This window comes from Neophocaena asiaeorientalis, unplaced genomic scaffold (assembly GCF_003031525.2).
Source record: "Neophocaena asiaeorientalis asiaeorientalis breed wild unplaced genomic scaffold, Neophocaena_asiaeorientalis_V1.1 scaffold43, whole genome shotgun sequence".
NCBI classification, from domain to species: domain Eukaryota; kingdom Metazoa; phylum Chordata; class Mammalia; order Artiodactyla; family Phocoenidae; genus Neophocaena; species Neophocaena asiaeorientalis.
The window spans coordinates 9,878,603-9,899,852 of NW_020173674.1; the positions used below are offsets into that span (position 1 = coordinate 9,878,603).

Sequence of the window (21,250 nt, forward strand, 5' to 3'; positions counted from 1 at the left end):
TTGTAGCACTTTCCCAGACACTGGGCTCAGTCACATGACTTGCTTTGACCTATGGGAGTCTGGAGACACAATACAAGTAGAGGCCTGAAATGGGATTGCACCCTAGGGCTTGTTCTCCTGCTCCCCTGCCACTGTCTATAAACAGACCCAGGCAAGTCTGCTGGAGGATAAGTCATGTGAAGCAGAGTCATTCCAGCTGAGGCCAGCCTAAGTTAGCCAAGAATCAAGGATCTCAAGATCATCACACCTGCCTGGCTGACCCACAGCTGACCACAGACACATGTGCAAGCCCAGCAAAAATTACCCAAACCCAGACAGATCAGCTGAACCTCAAGACTCAAGAGCCACGGAACTGTTTATTGTTATATGCCACTGAAGTTTGGTGCTGGGTCTGTTACACAACATTATTCTGGCAGTAGAAAACTGATACTATGGGCACACAAACTTTTCTTTTGCCAAGAGTCTAGGGAACCTTTTTACTCTTCTGAAGGCAATTTAGGGCTCTGACAGGGGGAGGGACTGAATAAAACACAGAAGTCTGGAACTCCAGGGATGGGGGTGGGGCATCAAATTACATCCTGAATTTCATCTTGTCCTCACAGTGGGATTCAGTAAATATCCGTATTTGCTCTGTGGTTCAATCTGCCACTGGACCGAGTAGATGCTAAGGCTAGGACTTGGCATGTCTCTTAACCACGAAGAGATCTAGCGAGGCAGAGACTCCATCATTTATGGTAAAGAATTTACTTCCTATTTATAAAATGTAGAAAAAGTACCTTGGGTATAAAATCTAAATGCCTGAGGTGTGATCAGTCAGGAGCCCAGAAAAGTCACTCTTCGCATCCTTCAGTCATCAGTGTGTAGTGCAAACGGAACAGGGGCTGGGAGTTTCTCCTCTACTGGGCTCAGTGGAAAGTTTCCCCAGGATAAAGCCACAGAGCCCTCTGTGAGGAAGAGGGGTAGAGAACAGGAAAGGAAAGGGGGCAGAACTGCAGCAGGAGGCCGTGAAGGGATGATGTACGGGAGTCTGTATTAGGGAACACTTTCATTTGCTAGAGGGAGGATCTTCCTTCTCAACTGCTGAACACAACTGGCCTGGGCCTGTCCTAGAAATGTCAAGCTGCTTCCTAGTGCACAGGGCTGACCATGCCCTCTGCAGAGCCCCAAATGTGGCTTCTGTCAGGAAGGAAAGGCATCCATCAGTGTGACAAGAAGTGGTCACCTTTGGACTTGCATGAACTCCTTGCGCAGCCATGAGGAGTCCTGATAGAAGCGAGGATCACCCAGTCTCACAGCCGTCTGTTTGTAGAAGTGGTCACCTTTGGACTTGCATGAACTCCTTGCGCAGCCATGAGGAGTCCTGATAGAAGCGAGGATCACCCAGTCTCACAGCCGTCTGTTTGTAGAAGTGGTCACCTTTGGACTTGCATGAACTCCTTGCGCAGCCATGAGGAGTCCTGATAGAAGCGAGGGTCGCCCAGTCTCACAGCCGTCTGTTTGTAGAAGTAACAGTATAAGACTGCCGCTGTGGATAATAAACAGAAGAGAAGCCTCAGGGATGCTCCTGAGTATTTGTTTCAGGGTAAGAACATAACCGGACGAGGCTGAGGGGCCCTGCTTCATGATTTCCCAGTGACTCCCAGAAAGGGCAGAGGGCAGTGGTCTCTCCTGTTCTTGGTGTGGCTGTCCCGCTCATCCCACGCTGCCTGTGATGGGCTGGGAAGCCAGGATCAAGGCCCTGGCTGTCAGAGCCACCGGTGGGACCAAAGTGAGGCCTGAGGATGCTCTGGTCCTTACCTAGCCTCTGGAATACAAATAACGTTTGAAGTCCATCCGTCCAGACAAAGTGGTTGGAGTTTTTCCAGCGTAAGTTCTAAAGGAGATATGAGTACACAGAGAAATGTGAACGGCCAGATGAGGCCCTCGCATCTCCAACTTGGTTAGCTGCAGAGATGCCACCTGGTTTAATGTCAGGCTAATGCACCCCCGTTCTTTCTTTCCACAAGCCCGAGGAGTGCTTTTCAAAGGAACCTCAAGTTCCCTTTTTTTTTTGCTACAGAGGGAAAATTCTTGTAACTCTGAGGGAGGAAGTTGGAACTAAGCCATTTATTCCATTTCATCCCGTAGCCTTTGCCGAGGAGAAATGATACACATCATCTCAGGAGTTCAGCATGGTCACTGTCTTGCCTTGGAAATCTCAGGCTCAGTTCCTGTCAGATAAAGGCTTGGTACACTCAGGGTTTAATCAGATTAACAGCTTCACAGTACAAAGCCAGGACTATTTTGGCTCCAGGAACCAGAGCAGAGACAATCCTCTCCGGGAAGCACCTTGAGATTTCGGCACTGCTCTGCTTCTTCCCTGTGAGCTCTAGTTCTCTCTGTGGAATCACAAGGGCAACCTAACGGGACGTTTGGTCTGAGAAGGCACATTTAGTAAAGAAATGACTAGAGAACCCTGAGGTTTTAATATGTTCCATAAAATGAGTACATGAGAAGCACATGAAATACCCAAAGGGATGGAAGAATTTGTGAAGCAGAAGAAATCTGAGGGAATTCCCTGGCGGTCCAGTGGTTAGGACTCCGTGCTTCCACTGCAGGGGGCAGGGGTTCAATCCCTGCTCAGGGAACTAAGATCCCACCAAGCCACACCACGTGGCCAAAACAACAACAACAAAAAAACAAATCCGAAACCATGAAAACTAGATCTGCTCTGAGGCCTATGTTAGAACCAAAGGGAGGCATCTTGGGGGTCGGTTTTCCTAGTGGAAGTGATGGGGATGCATCAGACGGCATGCAGCACTGAAGGGCCAGCGGCACTCCTGCCTATTTCCCGTGGGACACTGATGCCTAAGAATATGCTGTACCAACCAGCTAACGATGAAACAGATTCAACTTCCTGTTTTAGCCCTGGCAGGCCTTTTGGGGCAAAAGTGAATTGAATGTTCCAGAAGTGTCCCTGGACTCTTGGATAAGGCTGTTCTTCAACATATAAGGTTAGATAAAAGTGCCTTATGAAATTCTCATGTGTCTAGCTTTAGGCTGGACCACATTCATTTCATCTGTTTCTTATCAAGGACTCTGTGAGATATAAACATCCAGAGATTCTGGGTTCCCACAGAAAAACATTCCTAGCCCTTTAAGGATTCAGAGCCTCACTCTTACCATGACCCAGACATGAAGGGAGATGCTGAGGGTGAAGTACACAGCTGTCAGGATGATGGTCCCTTTGAACTTATGGAAGAGGAGGTTGACGAGGCCAGCCTGGAAGACGAAGGTGTTGAAGAACATGAGGAAAATGATGATGATGTTGAAGAGGACTGCAATATCCTGGATGCTGCAGACACAGAAAACAAAAGGACGGCCAAATGGAGGCCTGGGGAGGACCCAAGAGCCAGCCCCGAGTCCTAAGGGACACCATGGAGTCTGTCCTTCCTCGTTATATATAGTCCTCTGAAACCCCCCCAGAGGTAGTTTGGGTTTTGGACCCCAAATGACACGAAGCTAAAACTACCCACTGGCCCCATCAGTTGAGTGGCAGTCTATGGACAAGGCTTTCCTGCTGGCACTCCCCACTCAACAAAGCTCCCAGGCACCTGTGAGAAGCAGCTAGTTTCCTCCCTGTATCCAGAAAATGCCAGCCCTGTCTGTCACATAACCTGGTCCTGTCAGACGTTTTCCTCTAGCAAGACAGCAATGCACTTTCCCTCATCTGTGCACGCCTGGCTGCCTTAGTGCCATTCACGTCTCAGTGCAAATGTCCCCTCTTCAAAAAGACTTTTCTTTCACCCCACTACCTAAAGTAGCCTTTACCTCCCCACCCCAGGTACTTTATATCCATTGTATAACATTTATTACTATTTGAAATTACCTTTTTTTTTTTTTTTTTTTTTGCGGTACGCGGACCTCTCACTATTGTGGCCTCTCCCGTTGTGGAGCACAGGCTCCGGACGCGCAGGCTCAGCGGCCATGGCTCACGGGCCCAGCCGCTCCGCGGCATGTGGGATCTTCCCGGACCGGGGCACGAACCCGCGTCCCCTGCATCGGCAGGCGGACTCTCAACAACTGTGCCACCAGGGAAGCCCTACTTGACATTTTGTAACCCTCTTTCATGGCACTGTAAGACAGTATTTCTACTCGAAGATAGAGAAAATGACAGTGTCAGCAATCTGGCCCTCATTTTCAATGTGCACTGCTCCCTGTGTCCCAAACCCTTGTTAGAGGAAGTATACCAAAACAGGCCCATGTCTATGGACCATGACATGTCTATGGACCATGGAGTACCCCCAGGACAAAGTGCAATTTTATTCTCCCTGATATTTCTCTATTAATAACTTTAAAATGCTAAATTATGATTGTCAGGGACTTCAGACTGCTTGGGTTGAGCTGTCCCACCCACTGAACTTACATGAAGAGCACCAGCTGTATGACGGGAGCCATTCGGAGTAGCTCCGAGAAGGAATTGACAAAGAGGTCATAGGACAGCAGCAGGAACTGCAGGGAGAGCACCAGGCTATAGTTACTGGTCTGGAGCATCTTCCTTCTGCTATCTTGGGCCCCCAAGGGCACATTCCACAGTTCCCAGAAAGCAGTCCTAGTACTCTCCCAGGCACTGAGGGAGAAGCTATAGTTCCTCAGAATCAGAGCTGTTTCCCTTGCTCTCAGACAAGGGCCTACTGATGCAAAAAAAAAAAAAAAAAAGGGTAAAAATTCATTAATACATATTCACCGAGGACTTATTATGTACCAGGCACCATTCTAGGTGCTTGGGATACATCAACGAACAAAACCAACAACAACAGAAAAAACCCAACTAGTCACTCCTTCCAGGGACCCTCACCCTCAAACCTTTTTCCATGGCTGGAACCCTGTAGATGTCGAGCTCTTTCTAAACACTTTTGCGTCCAAAGGAATCTAGGGATGCTACACACAGTGACTGTCTGGTCATGCAACAATACTAACCTATTACTAACCGCAGCAGCAAAACCTTTGCATGTCACTTACAATATCGCTTACAATTCAAAGCGCCCACATCACTTAAATCTCTCAATAACCCTTGAGGGAGAAGACACACTATTACTCTCCCCATTTTACAGAGGGGACAATCGAGGCCCAGGGAGGTAAAATAATTTGTCCAAGTTCACATTGCTAATAAGTGGCAGAGCTAGCATTCAGATCTAAGCAGTCTTGGTCCAGAGTCTGTGCTCTTAACTGCCGTACAAAGCTGCCTCTTACATAACTGACAGGTTTATATGTAACTAGGTGGGAGAGGAAATAGTGCTCTCCTAACGTTTACGATTATGGTAGCAACACAGTGGCACCAGGTAAAGGGAGCTGGGCTTTTCTTTTCATTTATTCCAAGACCCAGAAGCTGCTTTGGGGGTGTCCTGTGACCCCCTCCAGCTGGATCAAATCTATGAACAAATTTCAAAATGCTTCCAAGTGTTACAGAACGATTAAATTCATATCGGTAAAATGTTACAGTTTACAAACTCTTCATATTCATTTCCTTATTTAATCCTACACCCATCCTGAGAAGCAGCAGTCCTTACGCTTATTACCCCACTTTACACAGAGGCTCTGCGAAGCTGCGGAACCTCGTCCGCCTCACCTGATGGAGAAGTCCCACTTTAGTGGATGTACGAAGGTGCTTTTCTCTGAACCGAGTCTCCTTATTCATCAAATAATATCGATAGCTACCAGCTACATACCGACACCATGATACATTTGTCAACCAAGACAATTTCCTTTAATCCTCTCAACTACTCTGCAAGGTGGGCAAGAATTATCCTCATTCTACAGGCAAGGACACAGGGTCAGAGTTCAAGTCGTTCCTCCGTGTTGCAGGTGAGCAGAGCCAGGATTCACAACTAGGTGTGAAAACAAAGCCTGTGCTCTTAACTACTACTTCACAGGCCACCACAGAAGGCTGCTGTGAGGATCCGTTATATAGAGCCGCCCACCGCCATCTCTACGGGAAGGATGACCATCACGTCAGGTTAGGGCAGCGGTGATTCCCAAGGTAATGAAGCGGTCTTCGCAGTTTGTCCACCGCCGTCTGCCGCGTTCTCTCTGTCCCCTGAGTAATTTTCCTCACCCTTCCTAATCCACTTTAAAATAGGGCTTGCCTTAGCAAAAAACCAAAACCAAAGCAATTAACAAAATTCCGACTTCTGGCCACTTTACCCACTCCGCCTCAGCGTTCTCACCTAGAAGGCCCAACGTCGGTTGTCACGGGGACACCGTCCTGGTTTCCGGAAACCGGTTTTAAATTCCGGAAGTAGATGGGTGACGCGGCTCCGTCTGCGCCGTGCTACCCGCTTGTCCTCGGCTTTTTCTCCCCGCTCTTTGGCCCGCTCGGTCGCCATGTTTGGGCCCCCGCATTCCTGGGCCCGCCCCTCTCTCAACGTCGCTGCGCCCTGTTCCAGGGCTCCCAGCTGCGGGCCAAGGCCTCCCGCCTACCCCGCGTTCGGCCTTGCCGAGGGCCAGCCCCTGGCCAGAGGCTTCGCGTCGGCCCGAACATTTCCGCTTCCACGGAATCGAGGGGGTGGGGGTGGGGGTGAGGGACAGGACCGATCCGTGACGGCGTTCCTGGTCCCTGGAAGCCCGGGCTTGGGGAAGAAACGCCCGTGGAGGAACTGGAGTTAGTGTCAGCCCCTTGTCTGACGGCCACCCCGCGGCTCTGGACTTCATTTCCCAGGTGGCCGCGCGCGGGAAAGCGCGCGCGACCGGAAGTGCTACAAGCCTATAAGGTGACAGAGCGGCCCCGCCAGTTGGCTGTAGAGCGGCTGTGACTGGTGATAGAAGGCGTTCCTGAGAGTCTCACACTCCATCTCCCAGGAGCCTCGGGAACTGCCGGTCCGGCGCCGGGTGGCAAGAGGCGGGTCTCGGAGACCCCAGCACCCCTGCGTTCCACTGTGGTTCGGGGGTGAGAAAGATCCCGGGCTGGGAGTTCAGGGACCTGGGTTCGAGTGCTGGCTCTCCTACTGCCTCGCTTCGCGCTGTCGCGACCCCTCGCTCGGCCTCAGTTTTCTCTTTTACGAAATGGACATCGTTCTCTGTGCCCTTACTTACACAGGTGGTGGAAGGAAGCTCTTTGGAAAGCACAGAAGCTCTTCGGAAGTCGCAGTCAGCAGGTGGAGCCCCTTGCCTTAATTTGCACCCAAGGTTAGCTGGGACCAAGGGATCTTGGTCCCGGCGGAGGAGTCAGGGATCGGTCCCCGGGTTCCTGGAAACCTACTCTGGACACCTGAGGCCGACCAGAGGCAGTACGAAGGGCGGGACTGTAATCACGCAGGTGCTAAGGAGGGCCTTGCTTATCTACCTCCTGAGTGGAATTTAGGGCCCCTCACTCCTGAGTCTCTGACTACGAAGCTGCGTTTGGAAGTGAGGAGTCCTTGGAGCACAGGGGGAGTGAACCTGGAGCCTTGTACCAGCTCGCCCACTCACCGTGGCCAAGTCACTTTCCTTCTTTGGGCCCGAATATTTTTGATCCGTAAGATAAGAGTTCAGGACTTGAGCCCTAAATCTGGTTCTCAGGATTCCTGAAGCCCGCACCATTCATCTGAGAAGTGGAGCAACAAACAGACTTCCTGTTCCTTCATCTATTTGCACTTCTAAATAATTGTGAATGGGTTTGGAATAGAGCCTTTTCCTAAGGCTAGGGCCAAGTAGGATATACCCGTTTCCTACACCAGGGCCTGATCTGTTTTAGTGCAGCCTGGGAGAATCCTTTTTGCTATGGGATTGAGAAGTATATTAGGTTGGAGAGTAGACGCCTTAGATCGGGGTCAACAAACATGACCCACAGGCCAAATCTGGCTGGCCTAAATGGCTTTTACGTTTTTCAATGATTGAAAAAAAAAAAAGAAAATGATATTTTGTGACATGTGGAAATGATATAAAAACTGAAATTTCTTTGTCCATAAATAAAGTTTTTCTGAACATAGCTCATGTTCATCTGTGAAGGTATTATTTATGATTGCTCTTGCAGTACATCAGCAGAGTTGATGACATAGTTGTGACAAACCGTATGGCCTGCAAAATCTAAAATATTTACCATTCTGGCCCTTTACAGGAGTTTGCCGACTTTTGTCTTAGAATGCGTCTCTACAAGTGAGGGCAGAATAGGACTGGTGGGCACATCCTGAAATCTTAGCACATCCTGTTCTCTTGGAATAAATGAGAGGATATTCTTAGCATTTGGATTGCAATTTTCACTGCATTCTTTCTTTTTCTCTCCTTTTGCTCTCTATTTTGAGCAGAGGGAGGGCTTGTCTGTGTACTGTTGGTAAAACATTCCAGCCATCTGTTAGGGAAGTGTCCCCATTGTCTTTTCCAAGTCTGTCCCAGAGCAGTAATCCAGGACCTCTTCTAGGGGCGTAGATGTGGTCCCTTTTGGATTATATTTTCTTTTTTCCTCTTACAAAGGGAGGGGGAAAAAAAAGTAGATATTATTCAGTGGATGGAGCCTGCTGACCAAGAGCTCCTTTGTGCTGACACTTCACTGGGGGGATGATTGAACCTCTGGTGACCTGAAACTTCTACTGCCCTTACAGGAACTAAGGGGATAACTCTTGAGGCTGGGTAGCAAATCTCTGAGCTCAGTAGCTAAGGTAGAAAGCTTCCAGAAATCAGGTGGCATGGTTTTCTCTCTCCAGCCTCCTGGAAGCTTATTTTTTCCCCCAGACCTCAGATCTTACTTTCTCAGAGATTACTGCCACCTTGGATCTCTTTGCGAGAGCTTAGCATCTGTTTGTAGTTAGGTAGACACCTGGCATGGAGAGAGCTGGCACGACATGGAATTGGGGCCACTGAGAGGCCTGGGCAGCCATGGGGGCCATGAGCTTGAGGTTTTTGTTAGTCGTTAGGATGAAATGCTGTAACAATACTAAGAAAATGATAATACTGTCCTCTCACGATGTCCTTACATACATTTTCTCGACTCTCTGACAACCTGTGGTCAAATTAAAAACATGGGCTTTGAAACCGAATAGACAAGGGTTTGAAACTCCCTGCCCACTTACTGGGTCCTATTTAGTCTGTCTGAGCCTTAGTTTCCTCATCTATAAAATGGGGATAACTCCACATGGGGTTGTGAAGATGAGTAGATGGGATCATGTGTGTAAAGTTCTGGTGTGGTGTCTGCTCGTAGCTGCCTTTCAGTAAGTTATATCCTATTGCCATGGCTTTCTTTCAGATGAGAAGACTGAGTCCTACAAATGTTAAGTGAGTTGCTTAAGGAGCCTCAGAGCATAAGAATTGGAGTCCAGGCCACCACTCTGTCAGCCTGCCACTAGGTATAAAGGTGAGGGTCAAGTGTTTTATCTCCTTGGGAGTTCTTGATTTTAGGGGCCTCTTCTCTGTTAGCTGGTTCAGATTGAGGGACCTCAACTGCAGGAAGCCACTGTGTCAGCTTCTTGGCCTGAGTCCACGGGGCAGTGTGCCTGCCTTGAGAGCTGTGCCCATGCTGAAAGCAGGGGTGTCCTGTGGCTTTGCAGACTGCCTGCCAACTCACGCCCACTTGCCTGGCTTTTTTTTTTTTTTTGCTGTAGGCGGGCCTCTCACTGCTGTGGCCTCTCCCGTTGCGGAGCACAGGCTCCAGATGCGCAGGCTCAGCGGCCATGACTTACGGGCCCAGCCGCTCCGCGGCATGTGGGATCTTCCCGGACCGGGGCACGAACCTGCGTCCCCTGCATCTGCAGGCGGACTCTCAACCACTGCGCCACCAGGGAAGCCCTGCCTGGCTTTTAAGAGCAGCTGCTGGGTTTCCCTGGTGGCGCAGTGGTTGAGAATCTGCCTGCCAGTGCGGGGGACACGGGTTCGAGCCCTGGTCTGGGAAGATCCCACATGCTGCGGAGCAACTGGGCCTGTGAGCCACAACCACTGAGCCTGTGCCTCTGGAGAGGCCGCGATAGTAAGAGGCCCGCGCACCGTGATGAAGAGTGGCCCCCGCTTGCCGTAACTGGAGAAAGCCCCCGCACAGAAACGAAGACCCAAAACAGCCAAAAATAAATAAATAAAATTTCAGAGCAGCTGCTTAGGGGGCTAGGCATTCACCATGCCTGAAACCAGGGTTGGTTTCTGAGTTTATCAGGTACACGTGGGACCCTCAAGATAAACTCTTGCTTTCTAGATCACGAGTTCTTGCTTCCTCTTTTCTCCTCTGGACTTTCCCCAGAGAAGAGAAAGCAGAAGTTTCAGGTCTGGAGACAGCTGGGGGCTTTTGCTCAATTAAAGGTGTGGCGAATGGGGACTCTGAAGACCCCACGTTACCTCCCAATGGGAGGATTAGCCCATAGAGGTCACAGTCTGGGGAAGAACTTTGCTGCAGAAGTGGGATCCTATAGCACTCTCTCTCAAGTGGCCTAATGGTAGTGTGAAGATTGTGAGTTTTGCCTCCTTACGTTAGAACTGAAGCCCTGGGCATTTGTGTGATCTCGCCTGGATTTTGATTTCTGTCCTTTCTTTTCATGGGGAGTGGGGTTATAATTCTTTACCTTCTGGTCCTGTGAGGGGAGGCGCATCCTAGGGCCCTGGATCTAGAGCCTTGGCGTCGAGCCGCAGCGGGGGAGGCCTCTCTCCAGGGCCAGCCCTAGGCCCAGGCTGGCTGCGCCGTATGCTGCCAGGTGCTGGGGCGGGGCCTCACTCACTGTTCGTAACCAGAGATTGGGTTCACCCAGCCGTCAAGGCTTCATGGGACAGTGCCCAGGCTGATAGCAGGGGAACCACCCTTCCGGCCAAGAGCAAGGTCAGTGTTACCTCCTTTAGCCTGCGTGTGGGGTGCGCCTGAGCCAACAGGGACGTGTGCTTTCCGCTTTCTCTAGGAGTGCTTGATCGGAATGGCTGTGGGATGGTTTTATCTGTCCGTCTTGGCGCTGTGCTCCCTGGGCTCGATGTGCATCCTCTCCACCATCTATTGGATATGGTACTGGCAAGGTGGCTTTGCCTGGGATGGCACCGTGCTCATGTTCAACTGGCACCCGGTGCTCATGGTTACGGGCATGGTGGTGTTCTACAGTGCTGGTGAGTACAGGTCAGCAGAGGAGACATGGTGTGGCCCGGGCTCGTACAGGGCAGCGCCGTCCCTCTCCATCCTGGCCTTCGTTACTGTCGGGTTCAGGGCTATAGGGGTGGGGTGGGCTGGGCTGTTTTTGGGCCCAGGTGTCATGTGGAGGAAGAAGTCGTGCGAACGGGAGCATCTGAGAAGGGTAGCTGCATGGATACTCTTGGACGGGGGCTGGCGAACTTTTTCTGTTAAAGGCCAGACAGTAAATAGTTTAGGCTTTGCAAGCCCTATGATCTATGTTGCACCTACTCAGCTCTGCTACTGTGTTGTGAGAGCAGCCAGAGACAACACGGAAACGTGTAGCTGTGTTCTGATAAAACTTTATTTATAGTGGTGGGGGTGGGGAGAGAAATAGGTGAGGGAGAGCAAGAGGTATGGACTTCCAGCTGCAAAACAAATGAAGCACAGGTACAGTGTAGGGAATGTGGCCAGTAATTATGTAATATCTTTGTATGGTGATGATCATAGCTAGACCTATCATGGGGATCATTTTGAAATGTACAGAAATATTGAATGACTGTGTTTTGTAACAGGAAGTAACATAGTGCTGTAGGTCAATTATACTCCAAAAACAAACAAACTCATAGTAAAAGACAGCAGATTTATGGTTACCAGGGGTGGGGGGAGGGGGAATTGGATGAAGGCAGTCAAAAGGTACCAACCTCCAGTTTTAAGATAAATAAGTACTAGGGATGCAATGTACAACATGATAAACACAGTTAACCCTGCTGTATGTTATATATGAAAGCTGTTAAGAGAGTAAATCAAAGAGTTGTCATCACAAGAAAAAAGTTTTTGTCTATTTTTAAAATTTTGTATCTATATCAGAAGATGGATGTTCACTAAACTTATTGTGGTAATCATTCCATGATGTATGTAAGGCAGACCATTATGTTCTACACAAACTTATGCAGTGCTGTATGTCAGTTATATCTCAATAAAACGGAAAAAATAAGTACAAATTTTAAAATTAATGTTATTTGATTATTATTAATTATGTTAATTATTATTTAATATCAAATATAATTTGATAATAGCATCCATAAGCATTAATTACCTAGGCATAAATCTGACAAAAGCCATATAATGTTTCTACAGAGAAAAATATAAAACTGTATTGAAATTAAAGAAGCCCTAAATAAATGGAGGGATATACTACTGTGTAAGTGGATTGGAAGACTAAACGTTGTAAAGATGTAAATTCTCCTGAAATCGTTTTGTAGGTTAATTTCAACCCCAAGGTCTCAGTGCTTATTTTTGTGAAAATTGACAATCAGACTGAATTATCTTGAAATGCAAAGGGCCAAGATTAGTCAAGGTGGTTTTGAAAAAGAGCAAAGTTGGAGGGCTTACTCTCCCGTCTATTCAGGTTTATTATAAAGCTACTGTAATTAAGACAGCGTGGGACCTACTGTATAGCACAGGGAACTTTGCTCAATACTCTGTAATGGCCTATATGGGAAAAGAATCTAAAAAAGAGTGGATGTATATAAATGTATAACTGACTCACTTCGCTGTACACCTGGAACTAATACAACATTGTAAATCAACTGTATTCCAATTAAAAAAAAAGTGTGGTAGTGATAAGTGAATAGACAAGTGAGGAAAGGTGGCTCTGCAGAGCTGTGGGACAAGATGTTCTTTTCAATAAATGACGTTTAGCCATATGGAGTTAAAACACTTTATTCACGAAAATCGGCAGCTGGCTGCACCTGGCCTGTGCGCGGCAGCCTGCCAGCCCTTGCTCTAGGGAGCGGGGCCTGGAGCCTCCGTGGCACAGTCGGGGCCGTACCTGAGGGGTCCCCTTACTCCTGCCAGACCCATCCTTGCCCCGTGCATTCAGAGGCAGGCCTTGGGGCCCAGGTGAGTCTCATTTTCGCCACTTGTAAAATGGGAATAATGATGTTGATAATAGCAGCTTACCCCGTGCACTTTGGATACATCCTCCCACTTTTGTTCTTACGGGACGCTTGTGAGGCTCTGTTGTTGCCTCTATTTTACAGATGAGGAAACTGAGATTTAGGAATATGCCAAATAGCTGAGAGGAAGAACCTGGATCTGGACCTCGGTTATCTAACCTTAAAGCCTGTGTCCTCGACAACTCACTTCAGTTGTGAGAATTCATTCAGTTAGATGAAATAATGGATGTGACGTTGCTTTTCAACCTGTAAAACTGCATACAAGTGGCATTTATTATTGTTATGACAGAATGGCAAGTCCATGAAACCTGTTCTACCCACCCCTCCCTTTCTTAAATTGAAGTATAGTTGATTTACAGAGTTGTGTTTTCTGGTGTACAGCAAAGTGATTCAGATATATATATATATGTGTGTGTGTGTGTGTGTGTATATGTATATACACATATATATGTATATATTTTCAGATTTCTTTCCAGTATAGCTTATTACAAGATACTGAATATGGCTCCCTGTGCTCTGCAGTAGGGACACACTGTTTATTTTACGTAGAGTAGTTCGTATCTGCTGATCCCAGACTCCTAGCTTGTCCCTCTTCCGGCTCCTCCCTTTTGTCATGGTCCTTGTCTCCCCGCTTCATGGTTGATGGCTATACCAGAAATGATGCAAGGATGGAAGATGCTGAGGAGTTGATACTGATGTCCTAGCATTTCCTTATTTTGTTGGGAGGCTGTCTGGGATCACGTCAGGGTAATTCCCCTAATGCACGGGTGAGCACAGGGGAAGAGGCCGAGCCCAGGGACTGCTCTCTCTCCTACAGCATCACTGGTCTACCGCCTGCCCCAGTCGTGGGTAGGGCCCAAGCTGCCCTGGAAATTCGGCCACGCAGCCATGCACCTGCTGGCCTTCATCCTGACTGTACTGGGGCTGCATGCCGTCTTTGACTTTCACAGCCATAGAAAGATCCCCAATCTCTACTCCCTGCACAGCTGGCTGGGCATCACCACCGTCTTCCTCTTCGCCTGTCAGGTGGGTACTCTCTGTTCTCCTTTGGATTCCCACAGCTGCCAGCTCGCGTTGGGGCTTCACTTGCATCAGCACCAAATATCCCTTCTGCTTACTGCCTGGAGATGGCCTTGCAGGGCACATCCTGTAGAATCGGCAGTTTGAAGGGCTGTGGGAGATTGGTGGTTCCCGAATTCACCCTGTTCCAGCTCTTACCCCTCACACGGCCCACCTGTGGTGCTGGAGCGCTCTAAGCTAACTCTGTCACAGCACGCACCACACTGACTCTAAATCATCTTTTCTGCCCTCTTCTCTCCCCCCTTTCTGTGAACTATAAGCAATTCTAGAAGTAGTATCCGTATTCTGATGTCAGCCCTGTACAAATGTGTTTTGTGAGCCAGGACAGGAAGGAAGCAGAGACAAACAAGGATGGCTGGGTTTGCAGGAGACTGGGGATAGCTAAGCATTTCATGTAGGTAACATTCCTACATTCCTTTGTGTAAGACAAACAGACCCCAGTGAGGAGGCTAGGTGTGGTGCTGGGGCAATGCCTGGTGGGAGGTTTGAGCTGGGAGATAAGGGCAAGGGTTCACTGATGGGTAGGAGGCACTGGTGAGTGGGATGACCTGGCGTGCCTTTGGTCACACACAGTACAATCAAGTACTTCCTGTGTCCACAGTGGTTCTTGGGCTTTGCGGTCTTCCTGCTGCCCTGGGCGTCCGTGCAGCTGCGCAGCCTCCTTAAACCCTTCCACGTCTTCTTTGGAGCCTCCGTTCTCTCTCTGGCCATTGCATCTGTCATTTCCGGCATTAACGAGAAGCTTTTCTCCAGTCTGTGAGTGGGACGGCGCCCCCAACTCTAAGGTGGAGGGGAAGGAACAGGGTCTTCAGAAGATGCACTCGATGATCATAGGACCCATCCAAGGGAGGGAAGCTTTTGGGATGGGGCTCGTTCCTGATCTGGAAGGTTAATGGAATCGGTCTTTCTTTAGGCTGAGATTGGTACACTGGTCAGCAAATACCCAGCATCAAAGCGATTTAGAACCTACTCTGTGGCAGAAACTATTCTAAACATCTTAAATTTAATCCTCTAACTGCCCTACAACATTTGTTGTCATTGCCACTTATACATTAGGGAACAGAGGCACAGAGAGGTTTAGTAATGCACCTAAGGGCACACAGCCAGTAAGTGGCGGAGCTTTGTGTTAGGACTAGAGGCTGCATGCCTAACCACTCCCATTCTCCGTTCTTTGAAGTAGTGGGGGTGCAGTGAAAAGCAAACAAGATTTGAGGTCAGACCTGGGTATAGATCTTGGCTGTGCCATTTCCTAGTTATGTAACTGGAAAAGTTCATTTCACGTCTGGGAGCTTTAGCTTCCTCACAGGGAAAAAGCATTCTGCAGACACTTGTCATGGCAGAGACTTGGAAAGTATGTTAATATTCCAGGTCACAGCAGGTCCTGGGAAGCTTTTCTTATCCTCTGTTAGTGGCACTGAGTCTCACATTGGGCAAAAACAGGTAGAAAAGTTTCTTGAGCGCCCACATTGTTCTGTCATCCTCAGGAAAAATGGCACCAACTCGTACTCCAGCCTGCCCAGTGAGGCTGTCTTTGCCAACTGCTCTGGGATGCTGGTGGTGGTCTTCGGGCTGCTGGTGCTCTATATCCTGCTGGCTTCGTCTTGGAAACGCCCAGAGCTGGGGATGCAGGCCGAAAGACAGGTATGGGGTTTTGGTCTCCCATTCCAGGTTGGGGTAGGGCCGGGTCTAGGGAAGGGTCACCCAGTAAAGACTTGGGCTTTGCCGGGAAGACCAACCCAGTAACGTGGTGGGAAACCAAGGTGCTTGAAGGTGGGGTTACGCTGGCTGACGGGGCGCACCAGTGGCAGCCCAGCACCTCCTGGCCGTTGCAGCAAGCGCAGCTGCTCGGGCTCAGGCTCCTGGGGGCCTGTCCGCTGGGAGAGGGTGGGGGTTACTCCCCTCCCCAGATTGCTGTGGTTTCACGAGGGGAAGTGTAGCCTTGTCTTCTCCAAGGACGGGCTTGCGCGTAATGAGGGGTGTACGGTAATTTCTCCTTCTTCGGCTTTAGGGTTCATCTAGTGGGATGGGAGCGTATCTATACTTCTTCAGCTTTAGGGCTCATCTAGTGGGATGGGAGCGTACTTCTTCGGCTTTAGGGTTCATCTAGTGGGATGGGAGCTTATCTATACTTCTTCGGCTTTAGGGTTCATCTAGTGAGATGGGAGCGTACTTCTTCGGCTTTAGGGTTCATCTAGTGGGATGGGAGCGTATCTATACTTCTTCGGCTTTAGGGTTCATCTAGTGGGATGGGAGCGTATCTATACTTCTTCGGCTTTAGGGCTCATCTAGTGGGATGGGAGCTTATCTATACTTCTTCGGCTTTAGGGTTCATCTAGTGGGATGGGAGCGTATCTACACTTCTTCAGCTTTAGGGCTCATCTAGTGGGACGGGAGCATATCTAGCGGGTGCTTGGTGACGGTTTGAGTGCTTGCAGCACGTTTTGCCTGTTCTTGGCCACGCAGGCACCTGAGGGACATGGTGAGATGGGGTGTGTATTGGCTGAGGGGCTTTGGAGCTTCTCTGAAAGGTGTGGTGGCGTGGGCTGGGACTCGCCTTGCAGGTTGGGGTCTGAGCATCTCAGGCCTGGCGTGACTCCTACAGGTCAGGGGCCATTTTGACGTTATGCCATTAACCTGAGTGCATCTGCCTGTCTTTCCAGGCCCTGTTGCACGGCGGGGAGTGAACAAGGAAGGCGCTGCCAGGAGCGGTTGGTGGTGCGGTCTGGACTCCTTCAGAAGCTCTGCTCTCCCCGGGGCTCTCGTCCAGTCTCCCCTCGTCTCCGTGGTGGACCTGCTCTCTCCACAGCTTGCTGCCCACATGCTTTCCTCGGTGGCTTTGGCTTCTCCACCTCTTCCTGGCATTGACTTCTCAGGTCGTTCGTTTACCCCAGGCCCTCCTTGCCCTGGCTGCTCACGCCGCTCCTGCTCGCGTGAAGTCAGGCTCATTTCCCCTCACACCCCTAGGGATGTGGCAGAGAACCCCGAGAGCTCAGGTGACCTGGGAATCAAGTGCAGTCCATACCGTGGAAAGTGAGGGAGCCGATGCTTCCTCAGCTTTCCCTTGAAGTTTAGGCCGCTGCGCCGGGCCAGGCTTCATCTGCTCCGTTACCTCCATCCAGCCCATCTGGACACGAGGCTGGGCGGGAACACGGTGACGCGATGGAAGGACAGGGGAGAATGGCAGAGCTGCTTCTGCAGAGGAGAAGCTGAGGAGCTGGCTGCCCGTTGCTGTTGTTTCCCGTCGCTGCATTGTGTCTGCGTGCGTTGTATGTGCCCTTCTAGCTGCTGCTGCAACTGGGGCCTGGATCCTGGCCCTTCCCTATGACTGATGTGCTGTCGGACAGCCTTATGAGCCCTGGTAACCTGCTCTCCCAAGAACAGCCTGTCCCACGGAGGAGTAGCAGGGGTGCCTCGAGCTTCCTTTCCTTTCCCTCATCGGGTCCAGGCTTGCCTGCCTGTCCCCGGGCAGGTTCAACCTTGCTCTCTCGGCAGGGCACTTGCTCAGCTATTTTCACTCTCCAGCTTGCCATGAAACGGGCCAAAGTCATGGTGCATTGTACCCAGCAGAGCCCTGGGAGCTAGGCCACCTCCAGAGGCGTTCCTCATTGAGCGTCCAAGTGCCTCACTTGCCCCCACGATAGCTACGTGCGTGGCACACCCAGTCTCGGGTGTGATGCCAGAGTGTGCCGCCGCTCTTCCAACGAGACTGTGGTGACGTCTTGCTCCTCTCCTAAGTGTTGGCACTGCCTTCTCCAAACAGGCCCTGCCAGGTCCCAGGCTCCATACTGCTGTGCTTAGGTGACAAGCAGCATGGCGACACCTGGGGTCCCGAGTGGGCCTTACCCCCTGGCAGGAGCCATGAGGCTGACTGTTCCCCCCACCCCACGTGGCCAGATGCTGGCAGGAGGACCATGACAGAACTTCTCAAGTGGCTGAAGCCCTCAGAAGCCACTGGGATGACTGCCAGGCACCTTGGTCATAGGACCAGCTCCCCCTCTTTGCACATGGGTAGGCATTTCACTTGTGAAGCTTGATTTTCATTAAATGTGTTTTTAAGAATCAAAGCTTCTGTGCTGAAATGATACTGTGGTTAAGTGAGCTCTGGGCAACTCGCGAAAGCCTCGGGCTAGTTCTGACCCTCAGACCCGGAAATGGGCAGACCTGAAGACACCAGAGAACCACATGACTGTCTTCTTAGGATCACATGTGACTCCTGGTTCGTGAGCGTGTCTTTACTAGTGAATGGCCCTTGAGCACTTGATTATCTTACAAGGAAGGAGATGTTTCCTACTTCATAGTCTGAAACACAACACTCAAAAAGGGTAAGTGACTTGTCCCAGGAAGTGGCAGTTGGGATCCACAGCCCAGGTGTCTGGTGCCAGTTTCCTTCCCAGCTGCTGGGTGTGCACATCTGTGCACACTGGTAACTGTGCCTTGTGGTCAGGGACCTGTGGTGTGGCTGATGGACAGGGGACCCTGGGCAGAAAAAGGGAAGCCGGGGCTGAGGAAGCCTGCAGCCAAGTTTGGGCAAAGTAAGGGGTGGCCCCCTTCCAAGTGTGATGAGCTGAGGCCACCTGGTGGTAGAGCAGACGACTCAAGGAGTTGGATGCATGTATCCGTGATACTGGTAACTCCCAGTGAGTAAGCCCCTGGGCTGCTGAGGCCATTATCTTCACCAGTTCATTTGAATCCTTTCCACGTGCCCATGAGGTGGGCACCGTTCGGATTTTACAGATTCTAAGAGGCTAAACGATAGGCCTGAGTTTATGTAGCTAGTCTGAAGCAGAACCAGGATTCAAAGTCACATCTATGTCTAAAGTGAATCCATGCCAGTGCCTTTAACTGCCCCCCTGCGCCAAGTATGGGCCAGGTGTGCGCTGTGCGGTCTCCACCACACACCACGTAGACTCAGCAGCCCCTCCTGCTCTCCCAGGGGCCGTCAGTGATGGCTCTAGAGAGACCCATGGGCTGGCCTGGGCAGTTTCTGTTCTACCGCTGAGCCTTAGAATATGGTGATTTCTTTTCCTTTTGGAGACCCACTTGCCCATTTGATTCCTGAAGAATCAGTGAATTCTGTTAGTTTAGTGCTGAGAAAAGCACACCCATCAGGTGTGGTGTGTGTGCACGGGAAGCACAGGAATGGGGATCCCAGTGGACTTGGCCCAGCTGCACAGACCCTGCCTTTGGGTCTCAGGCAGGAGGAGATGGGAGATGAGCATTTCAGTGGTGGGGTGAGGTCTTAGTCGGGGGCGGTAGTGGGCCCACTTGTTCACACGCTTGGATAAAGGTCCCTTAGAGGAAGCAGCAGCTCTTTTGCTTCAATGTGGTTTACTGGCTTGCTTTTTCACACTCAGTTCAGGAGCAGAAGACCTTTCACAGGGAGTCTTAAAACCAAATGAGAGTTGCCAGTTAAAGGTTGTGCCGCCACCTAGGGAAAAGCCTTATCATCGAAGCTCAGAACTGGCTGGGGGCAGAGCCGGGTGACCCTAGGACTCCCCCTTCCCTGAAGAGGGAGAGGTCAGTGACCCACTCTGGGCCTGCAGTTTCTACAGTGGAGGAATTCTGCAGGCTGGTTGAGGAATTCCTACTGAACTCAGAAGACAGGGCCCGAGGGCGAGAGGCGTGGGAGGGCGACAGTTCTAAGGTACAAGTAAGTGACAGCAGCGGCTGGGCAGAGCAGTGAGTGAGGCCCTGAGGCCCGGCGAGGCGTTCATGCATCCTGGCTCTGCAAGACCTCCAGGACAGCACGGAGAATGGCCGCGGCCGCCACCGCCCCGGGGTCTGGCTGATCCAGGCGCGCAGAGCTGATGTAACTGGCTCGTCCAGCTCCAGCTTCCATGTTCCTGGTGGCCTCGGCGGCGGCTTCCGCACTCTGAGGGGTGGGGGTGTGGAGCAGGTTCAAGAAGCAGCCACCAGGCTTCCCTCCTGCCATGGACCCCGGCCCCTTCTGTCCCAGCACTGACACCAGGGTGGAGAGGTCACATCCCACACACTGCTAGCAAGGCAAGGGGCCACCATTCACCCAGGGCCTGCTATGTCCCAGACCCTGTGTGGGCGCCCTACATATCTTTTCAGTCCCACAGCAACCCTCTGAGGCAGGTGCTCTCCTCCATTTGTAAAGAAGAAAACTGAGGTACAGAAAGGATGTCAACTTGTTCAAGGCCACATGGAGATGGGAGCCTGGTGGTTCTCAGTCTGCCTCCCTGGGTGGCTGGGCCCAGCCTCACTCACCTTGACTGCCTTGCTCAGGATTTGGAGATTAGCCCCTGGGCTCTTCCAGGCTTGGAGCTCCTGTCCTGCTGCCCACAGAGAATCCAGCTGGACAAGGTGAAGGAGAGGGGCTGAGGACAGGCCCTGCCACTGAGGGTAGCCTTCAGGGCTTCTACGCTCAAAAGGGGGAAGGGCTGGGCCAGATACATACCATAGTCCTATCCCCTGGGGCAGCCTTTCCATACCTGGCAGGGAAGAGAACAAATGAGGCTCCCCGCAGGGAATCACTTTGGGGGTGGGTGGCATCAACCACCTCCCCCAGCCCACCCCCGTCTAAGGCCCAGGTCCCTGGCTCACTTCTGCATGGCCTCCAGGCCGGCATCCATGGCAGCGGACCAGGCTGGAAGGTCAGTCTTGGCCTTGAGCGGCTGGGCCGCTGCAGTCAGGAAAAGGCCATAGAGCTGGGGAGGGCCAGGATGCTGAGCACACGGGGCTGGCCCAGGCCTCGGCCAACCCAGGACCCATCCATGTCAGCCCTCTGCCCCCGGGGGCTGCCGGCACTCACCGCCCCGGATGAGCCTCCCATCTTCTCCAGTAGCAGGAGGGCCAATTTGGAGAGTAGCTGGGCAGGGCTGGCAGGGGGTGGGCCCTCCTTCAGCCACCCCTGAATCGCTGAAGGCAGAGAGGGATGGTGAGGAATTCAGAGACCCACCCTGCCATCTGCCTGGATTCCAACCAAGTACCCAGGCCTCGCTGCCAGCCGGAAGGAATGGGTGCTGGGAGGGGCTGAGGGAACCAACATGAAGAGACTCCCAGGCTCCCTCTATATCCCGCTGCAGTCTGGAGAGGGCTGGGAACAGGTCAGGGACAGGGACCTCGACGGTCACCCAGCAGGTGATGATGCTTCCTCGCGTTCCTGCTTCTTTTTTTTTTTTTTTTTTTTTTTTTTTTTTTTTTTTCTTTTTTTTGGTTTTTT

The 21,250-nt window shown here is 51.0% G+C and overlaps 3 protein-coding genes across 16 annotated transcripts in view; 1 reads left to right on the forward strand and 2 right to left on the reverse strand.

Moving 5' to 3' along the window:
- Positions 1-336: 336 nt before the first annotated feature.
- On the reverse strand, positions 337-6,335 carry TMEM138 (transmembrane protein 138). Of its 7 annotated transcripts, XR_003003677.1 has the most exons (6): positions 6,207-6,273; positions 4,406-4,670; positions 3,163-3,334; positions 1,798-1,873; positions 1,320-1,525; positions 337-1,222 (listed from the first exon to the last, which is right to left on the reverse strand). XR_003003677.1 is itself a non-coding variant. In XM_024748705.1 (5 exons), the coding sequence occupies exons 2-5, from the start codon at positions 4,531-4,533 to the stop codon at positions 1,413-1,415; spliced, it is 489 nt and encodes a 162-aa protein (XP_024604473.1). In that variant the 5' UTR covers positions 4,534-4,673; positions 6,207-6,335; the 3' UTR covers positions 337-1,412. The 7 variants fall into 7 exon arrangements, 6 of the variants coding, with proteins under 6 accessions (XP_024604473.1, XP_024604476.1, XP_024604471.1 ...); XM_024748705.1 differs by having other exon boundaries at positions 337-1,525; positions 4,406-4,673; positions 6,207-6,335; XM_024748708.1 differs by having other exon boundaries at positions 337-1,525; positions 4,406-4,491; positions 6,207-6,319.
- Positions 6,336-6,764: 429 nt separating this feature from the next.
- CYB561A3 (cytochrome b561 family member A3) lies at positions 6,765-18,128 on the forward strand. Of its 6 annotated transcripts, XM_024748700.1 has the most exons (7): positions 6,765-6,925; positions 7,076-7,133; positions 9,197-9,304; positions 10,824-11,022; positions 13,802-14,010; positions 14,666-14,820; positions 15,549-15,807. In XM_024748700.1, the coding sequence occupies exons 4-7, from the start codon at positions 10,839-10,841 to the stop codon at positions 15,805-15,807; spliced, it is 807 nt and encodes a 268-aa protein (XP_024604468.1). In that variant the 5' UTR covers positions 6,765-6,925; positions 7,076-7,133; positions 9,197-9,304; positions 10,824-10,838. The 6 variants fall into 6 exon arrangements, with proteins under 6 accessions (XP_024604468.1, XP_024604469.1, XP_024604470.1 ...); XM_024748701.1 differs by lacking the exon at positions 7,076-7,133 and having other exon boundaries at positions 6,780-6,925; XM_024748698.1 differs by lacking the exons at positions 6,765-6,925; positions 7,076-7,133; positions 9,197-9,304 and adding exons at positions 10,416-10,747; positions 16,725-18,128 and having other exon boundaries at positions 15,549-15,705.
- A 1,228-nt stretch (positions 18,129-19,356) lies between these two features.
- TKFC (triokinase and FMN cyclase) overlaps positions 19,357-21,250 on the reverse strand; it is a 12,099-nt gene continuing 10,205 nt past the window's right edge. The window contains exons 15-19 of one of the 3 annotated variants that reach the window (XM_024748696.1): positions 20,840-20,946; positions 20,632-20,735; positions 20,486-20,519; positions 20,296-20,382; positions 19,357-19,936 (exon numbers count right to left, since the gene is read on the reverse strand). In XM_024748696.1, the coding sequence (XP_024604464.1) occupies positions 19,775-19,936; positions 20,296-20,382; positions 20,486-20,519; positions 20,632-20,735; positions 20,840-20,946 (494 nt within the window). In that variant the 3' untranslated portion in view covers positions 19,357-19,774. The remainder of the gene's footprint in view (positions 19,937-20,295; positions 20,383-20,485; positions 20,520-20,631; positions 20,736-20,839; positions 20,947-21,250) is intronic. The other 2 variants (XM_024748694.1, XM_024748695.1) reach the window with 2 other exon arrangements.